This window comes from Syzygium oleosum, unplaced genomic scaffold (assembly GCF_021117445.2).
Source record: "Syzygium oleosum isolate NSW1041296 unplaced genomic scaffold, Sole_v2.1 Sole_v2.04, whole genome shotgun sequence".
NCBI lineage: Eukaryota > Viridiplantae > Streptophyta > Magnoliopsida > Myrtales > Myrtaceae > Syzygium > Syzygium oleosum.
The window spans coordinates 5,641,859-5,654,204 of NW_026607488.1; the positions used below are offsets into that span (position 1 = coordinate 5,641,859).

At 41.2% G+C, this 12,346-nt stretch overlaps 2 protein-coding genes across 3 annotated transcripts; both read right to left on the minus strand.

Moving 5' to 3' along the window:
- Nucleotides 1–633: 633 nt before the first annotated feature.
- Nucleotides 634–2,813, minus strand: LOC115674407 (3-isopropylmalate dehydratase small subunit 1-like). Its single transcript, XM_030596795.2, has 2 exons — nt 1,938–2,813; nt 634–1,031 (listed from the first exon to the last, which is right to left on the minus strand). Exon 1 carries the CDS (start codon nt 2,721–2,723, stop codon nt 1,938–1,940), a length of 786 nt encoding a protein of 261 aa, XP_030452655.1. The 5' UTR covers nt 2,724–2,813; the 3' UTR covers nt 634–1,031.
- A 1,163-nt stretch (nt 2,814–3,976) lies between these two features.
- Nucleotides 3,977–10,343, minus strand: LOC115674541 (cyclin-A2-1). 2 transcript variants are annotated; one of them, XM_030596945.2, is made up of 13 exons: nt 10,194–10,343; nt 9,145–9,227; nt 8,117–8,477; nt 7,602–7,863; nt 7,356–7,486; nt 6,863–6,955; nt 6,602–6,735; nt 6,416–6,491; nt 5,518–5,594; nt 5,390–5,423; nt 5,170–5,319; nt 4,950–5,084; nt 3,977–4,503 (listed from the first exon to the last, which is right to left on the minus strand). In XM_030596945.2, exons 3-13 carry the CDS (start codon nt 8,447–8,449, stop codon nt 4,432–4,434), a joined length of 1,497 nt encoding a protein of 498 aa, XP_030452805.1. In that variant the 5' UTR covers nt 8,450–8,477; nt 9,145–9,227; nt 10,194–10,343; the 3' UTR covers nt 3,977–4,431. The 2 variants fall into 2 exon arrangements, with proteins under 2 accessions (XP_030452805.1, XP_030452803.1); XM_030596943.2 differs by having other exon boundaries at nt 8,117–8,482.
- Between the last annotated feature and the right edge of the window lie 2,003 nt (nt 10,344–12,346).

Genomic DNA, 12,346 nt, shown 5'->3' on the forward strand with positions numbered 1-12,346 from the left:
ATACCTTCGGGCAAAATGGGCTACTTGGGCCGGGCCGGGCCCTTTAAACGGCAGCCGCTGATCCAAGCCTACCCATTTGGTCGTCAAAACTTTTGAGTCCGGCCCAGCCCAATGCATGGATTCGGTTGGACAGAACTAGGCCCTTTAGAGTAGGATAATTAATTAACTAAGCCTGCCCATACCCGTCTCTAATCCTGTACTCTCTATCTATATCAAAAATGGTTTTTAGATATTCCAAATGTAATCTAAACCATCCATTTTGAAGTTCGTGTTGATCCCGATACGCTTATTCCAAAAAGGTGTTAGATTACTATACCTACCCGACGTCATGCTTTTAGATTTTCATTAGGATTGGATCCCCGATCGGCAATCGAAATTAAATGTTAATGTTCCGACGGCCAAAACATGTCAGGGGCATGATGTTCACATGGCATAATGGCCTCTCCCCTCCATGAGTACCTAAGAATTGCTCCTCCATATGAATAAACACAGCTCCTGCCTCTGCATCTGTACAGTATAGGATGGATGTGCCCCGAAATTGAACGCATGGACATGCGAGAAAGAGACCAGAGTAGAGAGACCGGCGTGTCATAAATTTCAATGTTCGTTCTCGGTCACCACCGGTACATTCGGTTCACGAAAGGGTTGACCCCTCAAAGTTAATATATTTCTCGACTTCCAAACAATTACATTGCGAGCTAACAAACAGCTTGGAAAATCAAGAGACTTAAACACGGCGATAACCCTGGAAGAGGAAACATTGGTCTCCATATCCTCAACTAAAGATCTAGTTCCGGCTGATAGCCCATATCAGACGATTTGGACTGATAGAGTAAGACCAGCAAGAAAGATGACCATAAACAGAAATAGGAGGGGAAGATGAAGAAGGTCCTGCAACTCAAACTGGGAAAACGGCAAATATCATCTTCTTATTCCGACAAACATACAAGCCATGATGACAGAAAACAACCCAGCCAAAACAGCTAACTAGGTAGATTAAGTGCAACAAGACAAGTCCTCAATGCAAGTGCCTGCAAAAGAGCAGAAGAACCTATCAGGGTAGATACATCGCTCATCCCAGCTACTAGCCATAACGCTAAAGGCTTCGAGTAGTAACAAGTGGACATGCCCCTTGAACAGAACAAACTCAGCAGAAGCAGCTACTAAACAGATCACGTCATATAAAACTTATCACCAACTAGGTGCACGGGTAAGTGTCTTCTGTTGTTCAACCAATCATTTGGAGATCCCAAAAGTGTATATTAGGTCCTCCATATTTGACGAAATCACGCATGCTTAATGTCATCTATAACTAGAGACTCTTGAATCGAACCGCACAATCACATTCGATCCCAGAAGATAAAAATCAGAGACAAGCATTCATCCACTAATTGCGCCTAAATCCAGTCCCTCGCCACTGAATTAACTGATGTAATTCGATGAAAAATATAGAGCTTATTCATCAGTTATAACGTTGTTACCACATAAACAATGATGTTTTCATCCTAATTCATAGTTGATGTCAATTTTTTCGGCAGTATAAACCATACTTCAGTACAGACAAGCAAACAACTTGGTTCTTCTTCACTAATTAGTAACTTGCTTGAAGACTGAAGAGAACCTGTATCCAGCAACATTCACAAGTATAAACCTATAAATCCGTGTTCCGATGAGTACTTGTCTCCATCTCCCATGAAACCATTTAATTTCACTTGCAATTATGGCGTCGTTCGTCTTCGATCATTATGTTCGGGTATATTAAGATTTCTTGAGAGTCAAGACATTCGCAATTTAACTCTCCGGGTTCGATTATACTCCAGTGGATCAGATTACACCATTCTAGAGACCCTACGTCTGTAAATTCATGACACAAGTAGTTCACATTCAATCTCGACAAGCTCCGGAAAATGCGAGCAATTCGAATATAGGAGCCTTACTCAAGCCGCTTGGGACGGGATCATCCCCGTCTTCCTCGCGTACGCGAAGATCCCGCCGGCCTCGATCACCGGCCCTGCATCGCCGATCGGCTTCAGCTCGTACTCCTTCCCGGTGGTGTGGTTAATCAGCTTGCTCTCCGCCAGCTCGATCGTCACGGTATCGCCCGTCCTGCACTCCTCACAAATCCTCACATCCGTCTCCAGCGGATAGACCTCCCCGGTCGACACCGAGTTCCTGAAGAATATCCGGGCGTACGACTCCGCCACCACCGCCACGACTCCCGCCGCTCCGAGCGCCACGGGCGCGTGCTCGCGCGAGGATCCGCACCCGAAGTTCGCTCCCCCGATGACGATCTTGTACTTGGTCTTCGTCTCGTCGGGGTCGATGAACCGAGTCTCGTAGGTCGAAGGGAGGCCGATCAGCGCGTAGGACCCGAGCTTCTCGTACTCGGCGGGGTTCGAAGGGACCAAGGTGAGGTACTCGGCGGGGATGATCTGGTCGGTGTCGATGTTGTCCCCGACGACGTAGCAGAGGCCGTGGAAGGACGTGGCGGGCTCGCCGGCGGCATCCGCGGCGGCGCGCGGAGCCGGAGCCGCGGCGGCTTTCCTAGCCGCCAGGGAGGCGAGGCCGGTGCTCGCCGAGAGCTTGGAGCTGCTCCCGCCGGGCGACGGTGGCGCGAGCTTGAGGTCGTGGGGACGGTGAAGGAAGTGGCGGCGAGGCTTGTGGAAGGACTTGAGGTTGGCGAAGGAAGGGTTCAGGGCGCGAGACTGCAACGGAGTCGCCATGGACACGAGCTGGAAGCGGAAGAGAGAAACCCTAGACGGTGGTTGTTGGGAGCGGCGGCGAGCGGCGGCGCGCGGGTTTTAATCGTCTGTGGGGGGGCGGCGCAGCCGCAGAATAAGTAAGGCTCAGACGAGTGAGAGGTTGAGTGTTCGTTTGTCCACGACCACTGCGATATCTTTTTCTCTTTTTTTTTTTGGGGGGGTTTTTGTTTTCTGGTTTGAGAAATTCATTTTGTGAACTTATTTAATAAACAGAAAGAAAAATAATTGTTGAGGCCAAGACTAGATACATTTTTTTTTTGGGTGTTGTTTGGTAATTGAATTTCGATTTTTTAAGGGGAGATTTCGTGAATCAATCACGTTTTATGATTTACTAAAGAGGATTCGTTTGTTGTGACGGTACAATTTAGTTTTTTCTACAATTCTATCCATCCATAGCTATGGATTCTCATTGTATATGTTGATGGTTGGCATCATGCGATGGTTAGAAAATCTAATATCTACTAAGGTTTAACGGAAATTAAATGCTTTTTAGTGTTTTGAGAATTTAGAAAGTTACATTCAGAATACTGCAAAAGCAGTATGGAAATCCAACCTGACTTTACCCATTGACACCCCTACTAAATTTACTAACACAAAAAGAAAAGGGATAAGTGCATTTAAAGTCATAAAACTTGTCACGAAAGTGCAATTGAGTCCTAAAACTTTCAAAAAGTGCAAACAAGTCATAAAATTTGTCACGAAAGTGCACTTGAGTCCTAAAACTTTAAAAAAGTGCAAACAAGTCCTAAAACTTGTCACGAAAGTGCAAACAAGTTCTAAAACTTGTCAAATTGGTTCAATCAAGTCCTTTCATTGATTGTACTTTTTAAAAGTTTTAGGACTTATTTGCACTTTCGTGACAAGTTTTAGGACTTATTTGCACTTTTTGAAAGTTTTAGGACTCAAGTGCACTTTCATGACAAGTTTTAGGACTTGTTTGCACTTTTTGAAAGTTTTAAGACTCAATTATACTTTTACGACAAGTTTTAGGACTTCTAGTGCATTTATCCCAAAAGAAAATGTAGCACCGTCTATTGAAAAGCAAATGGTGGAGTTTGTAACCAGTATTCACTGAATGCCACAGTTGAGCTACAGCTGCAGACCATTTAAGCATAGCAAATGTGCTCTTCAAGGATTTGATCAAGATGAGCTTCCAGGATTGTGGGTCGATTCATGAAATGGACAGGACGGTTCCGACGATGCAAAGGATAAGATACTGAAGAAGTAACAGACAAATTCCAGTATGATTCTGTTAAATTCATTGGAGTACAAAGAGAATGATCTCCAAATCTTCTTTTGGAGAAGTACTGTTTTACTAAACGGTACATCTAAAAGCTTGACACTCGAGCAAGCAAAAGAAATAGGGTTACTGTAAGAGCTCCTAGAGACCAAGGAAAATTCCCAGGCTTATTTTGCCGAGAGGCGTATGGTTTGCCGCCTCGCATGGGTCATGATCCGAGAGTTCCTTGTCATGAATGGACTGGTCTGGAAGCACCAGACCATAAATAAATGCTACAACAACGAGAACATGAATATGGACAACAAAAACGCAGTTTGACAAAAAAATGTGAGTAGACATCCGATTAGTGGAGCTCAAATTCACCCTTGAAGTGCCGCAATGTGGGAAGTCACTCCATCTGATTATTCTCAAGTTAGCCCTTCAGGAAGATCAGTCGTAGTTAAATCTTTGGAAGAGTGAAAGCGCAGGTTCGGAGGGAGTTAAAGTCGCCACGTGTTTGAACTGCCATACCAAGGAGATCAGTTGAACAAGTGTCAATGGAAAACATATAATGATATATTAAGCATGGTCTCCGATAGTTCAGCAAAAGAATGCGGTCTATAATATCGCAGTCTAAAGGGTACTCATGATTGGGAACTAGTTTCCTCACGACCTGTATTTGAAAAAGGGAAATCCCCCTCAGTTTGACTTATCGTTTGTTCAACTATGAAACTGACAACCAAAGTTCATGGATGACGTACTGCAGGAAGAATACTAAATGTGTGCTATATAATGGAAAAATGGAAGACAGGTTTGACAGGCTAAAGGCAGATTCCCTGATCCCCCCTCCCTCAATCTTCACCCAAGGTTTTCAAGGTGTAAATTCTTGCATTGTTCCTCTTTCAAGGAAAGTATCGAGGCAATGACATTGTGGCCTTGCTATGGATTACTTAGTCATGAGTAGTTACCTTTTGTTGTCTATACTTTTCACGTATAGCATTTAGGGTGGAACCACAGGTGTTGAGCTGCAAACCTTCCAATGCAAGAACCGCAGTTTTTAACTCTGATGCCTTGTAATTGGTGTAGTGCTCTAAAGTTAGATTCTGCAAAAAATAATAATTCCAAACTTCATGGCAAACATTCATTTGATTGAGAAAGAGATGTATGGATAGTCAAGAAATTGCATACCCAAGGGTTGTCAGCTTGATTGAGTGTCCATCTGGCAAGAAGTACAGCAGATGCAGCCGTAAGGGAAGGCAGAAACTTTAAGAAGCTATACTCAACAAGCGTTACCTCCGCCAAATAATTTGACAAATATTCTAGTTCAATGGAAGGGACCTGCAACATTAATTGAGATTTAGCTTTTTACACATTGACTAACTATAAACCTCAATCCAGGAACAAATACCTCACTCGATACTTGGGCAGCTTGAACAAATCTCCTGGAGAAAAAAGGAAAGGGAGCATAAAACTCATGTCATCAAATAATGCAAACAACATGCGAGCTGGCAATCCACCGTTAAATGAGAGTACTACCTTAGAAATGTTTTTATGGTGGGAACAGACAACTGAAAATGCAGAAGATTTAGAACTTGACTCTCCATTTTCAATACCTGCCATATAACTTCTGTCAAATATTTTAAAGCATTAATTACAAGAAACGAGAAGTTCTGAATCAGTTCTTACACAAATGTTCTCCTATGCAGTTGTTATGGTTTTCTTTTCTATGATATTCTACAAAACTTGGAGCTGGAATTTGTTTTGGATTATCCTTGAAACTACTCTTTGCATAATACTATTGCAAGGTTTATCAAGAGAGAGGTTTTACTTATCGAATCATTTTAAGAGCTTGAGTTATCTAACTTCCAGTACAAGCACTACAGGAACCATTATTTAATATGCCTCAATACTTGAGTTGCATATCCTCAATTAAGGTGATTAAAACAAGCAGAACACTTCTATAAGCATATTTCGATGACAATACTTCTTATTGTTCCATTCTCATGCTCAACTAAGTTAAAACCACAAGTTTGAGTTGAAATTACACAGGATCATCTTGACACATTTTTCTACATTACAGGATAAGATAATAAAAATATGGATAATGGACAAAAAAAAAGGCAAATTTGAAAATTGTCCTTTATTTTTTCCAGAAAAAACTTTCCTTTCAATTTACAAGGGATTGTAATGTCTGGTAAGAGTGACCATCCTATGACCGTGACAAAGATTTTTGGTTAGCTCTCAATCTACTGCAATTCTCACTTCTTAGCATACTAATGCTTTAATCATTTTGGAAGGAAGAATATACTAGTCAAAGGACAATTGCTGTATTAAGTACAAGTCAACTTATTTATTAGTGATAGGGACCATGGAGGTGATGTGAGTGCTGAGGATAGAGATAGATAAGAATGAAGTGGCAAAAAGAGCACCTTACCTCTGGTCTTGTATAGGTATTGTCCGTGATAAAGCAAAACTCTTCCACTCTTGGTGGACAAATTTCCTCGTACTTCCTTCAAGATGCCCAAAAGCATAGGAAGATTAAAGTTATTTCATATTAGGTATGAAGAAGGAAACCCAAAGTTCACAATTCACAGTGACTGCAGCCAAATGTAGAACTTACGAGGCAATTAGCATGCAAGTAACACCAAGCAATTGGAGTCTTTGCTTCTCAACAAAGTTTTGTGAGAGAAACCGGTCTATAAGATTCACAGTGAGGTAAAGAGTATCGGGAACTAGTTTATATTCTTCAGAAACCTAGAAAACAAAAGAATGGTAGAGTTGGCAAACTCAATCAAAGATGACAAATCAAAAAGAACATAGACTAAACCAAATACTACAATGATGATCTATGACAGGTAGTCTCATTGCTAACTACACAAACCTCAACAAGCCAGTCAATTAGAATTCCACGCATGTTTGGAGTGATATCTTCCTGCAGGGTTTCCATATATATAGTTGAAGGTCTTCGTTCAAGCTGCAAAAAGGTGCAGATGAGATTGATACAGCCATCAATAGGTTGCTGATGGATATATACTGCTGCAATTTGATAATCTTTATATCCTAGAATTCCATTTAGTCTCCGTTCAAAATTCAGATGTCGTGGTGAAAGTGAAACATACTTCCCTTGATTTGCTCCTCCCCTTTAAAGTTTTATTCATTTCAGTAACTCACTAATACTAACTTCACTCTAAGCATGAAGTAAAACAGCATGGATATTGGAGATGAGATTACTTTTAAAAAGACGGATAGAGGGAGTCAGCGGCCATTTGGATAAAAACATATAAAAGAGATAGGTCTTGTATTGGCATAAACTACACAATTAGCATCAGTTCAGTAATAGCCAGCTCAAGAGATTGAACGATATCAATACAAACCTCTGTTATGCGTTTATAGTTGTATATATCCAGTGCATATGGGGTGCAAGCTTGAGGATCCGCGCGTTTTGAATCTATATCTACGATACTTGGATGAACTTGGGCTGCTGACTTCTCACCATTTCTATATTCTGTATATCCAGCAAATTGAATTAGACTAGATAAGTTATACTTCATTATTAAAATCACGAAAAATCTTGTCATCAAACAAATAATTCTTTTAGCTTTCTGGGAACAAGAAATAACCTTCATCATAAGTTCTAAGACATTCATCTCGTGGCTTTCTTGAAGACTCTGCTACCGCATCCCATACAGAGATACTATGCTCTGAATTGTCTCGTTTTGCCCATTTGTCTGGGATAGTGATTTCTATAGAATCTGCCACTTTTATTTTGGACAACTCTTCTACAAATTCCGCTTTGACATCCTCCTGAATTATTTGGACAGCTCCACTTTGATGCACATCTGTGTCCTTCTTCAGAGACCGCTTTCTACCCTGCTTGCTGGTCTGCCAATAAGCAACAAGAGTCACCAGACTTGGAACATATAGCTAGCTGAAAGTGTAAATGCTGGACATAAAATGAGCCATGGAATCAACTCAAAGCAGACAGCTGTTTGAAGAATGGACAACGTATATTGTAAAATGCTCCGCTTCTCTGAATTGCTGGGAATATGAACAGATAACCAGCCACTACCTCATGACAAATACAGCCTCCCCAAATGAAGAATGGAGTCAGTTGAGAAGAATGCCTTGCACTAACCTGAGCTTTGGTAGCATTGACACAGTTCAAGTATGAATTCTCACAAAAGATGTTGGTGACATCTTTGAGTACTGCTCTCTTTTTGCGCTGCTTGCCCGCATTTCCAACCTTAGTTCCTTTTTTCTCATCTGATGCTGATCTATTGGCATTTGCACGGACAGCATGTTTTTGTTCCTGTTTAAAAGAGGGCCTTGAGGATGAGAGCATCCCCGTTGACATGCCCAATGCTTTAGCCCTTGATCGGGTAATTCGGGTAGTGGGTGCTTCGTTTTTTGTTCTGACTGCATTTTCTTTGTTCATATTTGCATTCATCCCTGTGGGAATACGTGTCATCAAATTAAATGGCTCCTCATTGCACCCACTATCCTGAAGATAAAATTTGACGTTAGATGACTGGAACTAAAAGATGAATTGGAGCAGACAATTATAGTTTGAATTTGTGGAAGATACAGGCATTTACACAAGCAAGGTCAACCATAGGCATCATGTTATTCTTGAATTTCAATGAAGAGAATAGTCTCTCATGCCATCAAAACTAGTTCCCTGTCCCTTTAGGCAATAAGGCTATACCAACCCAAAGGTCATGGGCCATATTACCTCACAAGAACTGAACAAGTGAGAACACCTCATCTAGTCATTCTCAACTTCTGAAAATGTCTGGACACAACACCCTATGGCAGTTCTAAGTTTCTAATCCACTATTTTCAAGGTAAAATTAATGGATTAATGGCTACCAATGCCTTTACAGGAACTGAAGCTCGATAAATACTGCGCTAAATTAACAATTTGCTTTAGAGTAGGTTCAGGAAAGCTTATCATACACCGCAAAAGCAAAGCAGCAGCTCAAAACCACTTTCATGTTTCTCTGTTTTATTCCATTCTTGGGCTTGGGCTTGCGCTTGGGCTAGGTAGTTACACTTACCCAGATCGTCATATTCAAAACAATACATATTAAACTCATACATCTCGGCGATAAAAAACTAGAACAATTCATTTACTGGAAAAAATTAACATGTTGAGGAAATTACCTTGTATCACGAGCAATGACGAATGAGCATTCTGCAAATGCTCAATATGAAATTTGAAAAGCCAAGTGTAAAGACCAAGTCACCTGACAAAACGAAAAGGAAAATTTATGTCTATTTAGTCCTGAAATTTAAATCATCACAGAGACATCCTTTTCCGCAAGGCTATCAGCCTTATGGTGCTTGGAAGGATTAATCATTGTACCCTCCCCTGCACCAAAAATGTGCCCTAACTTGGACCTGACCTCCAGGTCAAAATGAAGCTTGAGCATCCTTCCATCTGCATAAGGATTGCCCTCAAACTGTGATGAATCAAGCTTCATTTTGAAAGAACTCAAGAATAAAAGAGCAGCCATCATGAATCAACATGAGCATCCGGACAAACTCAATATGATTCCTGAACTTGGTATTGAAATAACTTTCTACCTTCCAAATCTTGACCACCCAAAATCTGGAAGGGGGGAAAAAGGAGGAAACTTGTACTTTGCTTTCGCAAGGTTTGCTTTGTGTACAACATCAGCAACCAAAATCAGCTTTACAGCTCGCAAGTGCTGTAGAGGATCCCAGTACATGCTGCTGAGTGACAGTTCGCAGAGAACGCAAATGCAACATTCATCACAGAACGGACAAGACCTACACCGTCACTCATTTGAAATTCAAAATTTGGATCAACCCAACACGGCCGCAATCAAAAGCAGAGCTTAGTGTTGAGCTAGAAATGCCTTTTGAAACAGACGACGTGCGGGAAAAACCTAGCCCGGAACTCCAGAATGAGCTCAAACTTCCACAAAATTCCAGCTTCCACCCAGAAAAGGAAAAAAAAGATGAGGCAGACATCGTACGACATTCCGAACACAGATCCACGAGCTGCATCTCCAGACAAGATCGTGGGATTCTCAAGAATCTGTGCACCGCCGTCCGTTGAACAAATCCCCCGGAACAGAGCGTTTTCCGGTGGCCGGAACAGATTGTAGCCATTGCATACCCGACCAAATCATTCACGCCCTAGAGAGAGAGAGAGAGAGAGAGAGAGAGAGAGAGAGAGAGCTTACGCTGCCGTGGTTGGAGCTCCGCGACCCCCTCCGGAGGAGGCCCGGAGGGAGGGAGGCGTAGAGAGAGAAAGCTCCGTCGGGAGGAGAGAGAAAGTGGGGAGGGGAGGGAGTGAAGGAGAGTGAAGGAGAGAGAGTGTGACTGTGCGTTGATATAAGTGGGGGGCGAAGGGTGGAGGGAGGGGGGCGGGGAGCGTGAGAGAGCGGGATGGAGGTACAGTTCAAACTTCCAAAATTTCTAATTGGCCATTATTATTATTCCATTTTTTATTTTAATTTTTTGTTTTTGTGGTTTGTCCATTATGCATTTTGCTTTCTTGGTCAAAGCCTTGGCATATGTACCCGTGCATTTTCTTTTTATTACTTTGAACAACCGTACCTTCGAAAAGATTAATGATTGTAAGGGACCGCGGTCCACGATATTTCTACAAATTGTTCTCGGTCATTATGTCGTCAGAATACGTGTTGTGACCCTACAAATTAATATTGATATTCACGGTTCGTCTTGATATATTGTTGCCTCACCAATACGAGCCCCTTCTCAAGCAGATTCCCGATCTTTGGTGGATAGAACATAAATATCCGACGTGATTTTTATGTCAAATTTAGAAGGCGATGCAGCGGGATATACCGACTGTGGACCGAGTTGTATTAACTGAATTTTGGATATGAAATGTATCTGAGCTGTCAAAATTAATTATGACCTGAAAATTTCGGACTTAAAAACACAAAATCAAACAGTTTTCCACAAGAGGGGCTCGGAGTTCTGTTAATGATTTTCGCTTTTGGGAGATCGATATTCTTTCTTCCTTTTCCCTTTAAATGAACTAAAAGGGTCATTCGAGTCATCTACAAATGCCACGAGCATCATTTTGGAAAAAAATTTATTAGCGGATTACCGATACATATAATTTCGCCAAATGATGTTCTGATTAAGGAATGAAGAAGGTCAGTGATTATTAGCGGGATTTTTATCGATAATAAAACTGTCGATTTTTTAACGGGATTTTGAGTTAAAAAAACTAAAAGGGATCAGTTGATTCAATTAAGTCAAATTGTCCTTTTTCTTGTCAAATCTTTCTTCTAACATGCAAATACTTCATAAGTACGTGAAAGAAAAAGAGGAAAATGAATCGAAGCTGAGGAATGTTATGCTAGACAAGATCCACCTTTTATCTGATTTTTTTTTCCTTTTTCCGTTGACAAGTTAATGAATTGCCACGTTTTGAAGTTTAGGAAATAAAAATCTATGTACTCAAGCTGTCTCAAGTTCAATTTTGGCATGTGTAATAAAGTTGTGATCCTCTAGACTTTTGTGGCGGAGGGCTTTCCGATGATGAATCTATGTCGTTTCTTTGGCTTTGTTCGACTTTCAAACGTGTCAAAAGGAACTTGAATTTTATCATATGTGCTGATGTTTGCACTTAAATAAGAGCTCACGTTCTCCATTTCTTTCCATATAAAGCAAAACAGTTTGAATTTTGACTTTTCAAAACTTTCTTAAAGCCAATCTTATTACGTTCCCCGACAAGGTAATTATCATTTGCCATCCATCATTTAGCTAAGTCGGCACTAGTGTGTATATCGTGAAGAGCAAACCTTTGCTGACGTGGACGTCGGTTGACCTACTTAGCATTGATATTGACAATTTTTAATAATATTTTAATATTTTTCAAATTTTTTATTTTCTATTTTTTCCTTTTTTTTCTTTTTTTTTGCTCTTTTTCTTTCTCCTCCAACCGATCACCGGGCGTCGGCAACCGACCATAGGGTAGGGTCAGCAACCTCACCTAGCCACGTCAAGGTCAAGCCTCATAGTTGCTAGGGAGGGTGAGCCTCGCCATGGCTAGGCAAGGCTCGACCTCGCCGAATCTGGCGAGGCTGGCAAGATCAACCTCGCCAGCCCTTCCCTCAAGTTGATTGTCGACGCTCAGCGACTGGCTGGAGGAGGAAGAAGGGGAGGAAAAAAAAAAGAAAAAGAAAAAATTCAAAAAATATTAGAATATTAGAATATTATTAAAAATTATCCATGTCAGCACCACGTAGGTCGGCCGGTGTTCACATTAGCGATTTCCTGCTAAAATTGGCTGGATGGACTCAATTGATAAGAAGTGAAAATATTTAGAACTCAATTGGCAAAATTGAAAAGTTTAGAA

What these genes read in the sequence shown, in the direction of transcription:
- LOC115674407 (XM_030596795.2), bottom strand. Translation starts at nt 2,723, where the DNA reads ATGGCGACTCCGTTGCAGTCTCGCGCCCTGAACCCTTCCTTCGCCAAC.
- LOC115674541 (XM_030596945.2), bottom strand. Translation starts at nt 8,449, where the DNA reads ATGACACGTATTCCCACAGGGATGAATGCAAATATGAACAAAGAAAAT. An exon ending in TAATTGACTGGCTTGTTGAG is followed by an intron (nt 6,736 to 6,862) that starts GTTTGTGTAGTT and finishes TTTGTTTTCTAG; the next exon opens with GTTTCTGAAGAATATAAACT. An exon ending in ATCAAGCTGACAACCCTTGG is followed by an intron (nt 5,085 to 5,169) that starts GTATGCAATTTC and finishes TATTTTTTGCAG; the next exon opens with AATCTAACTTTAGAGCACTA.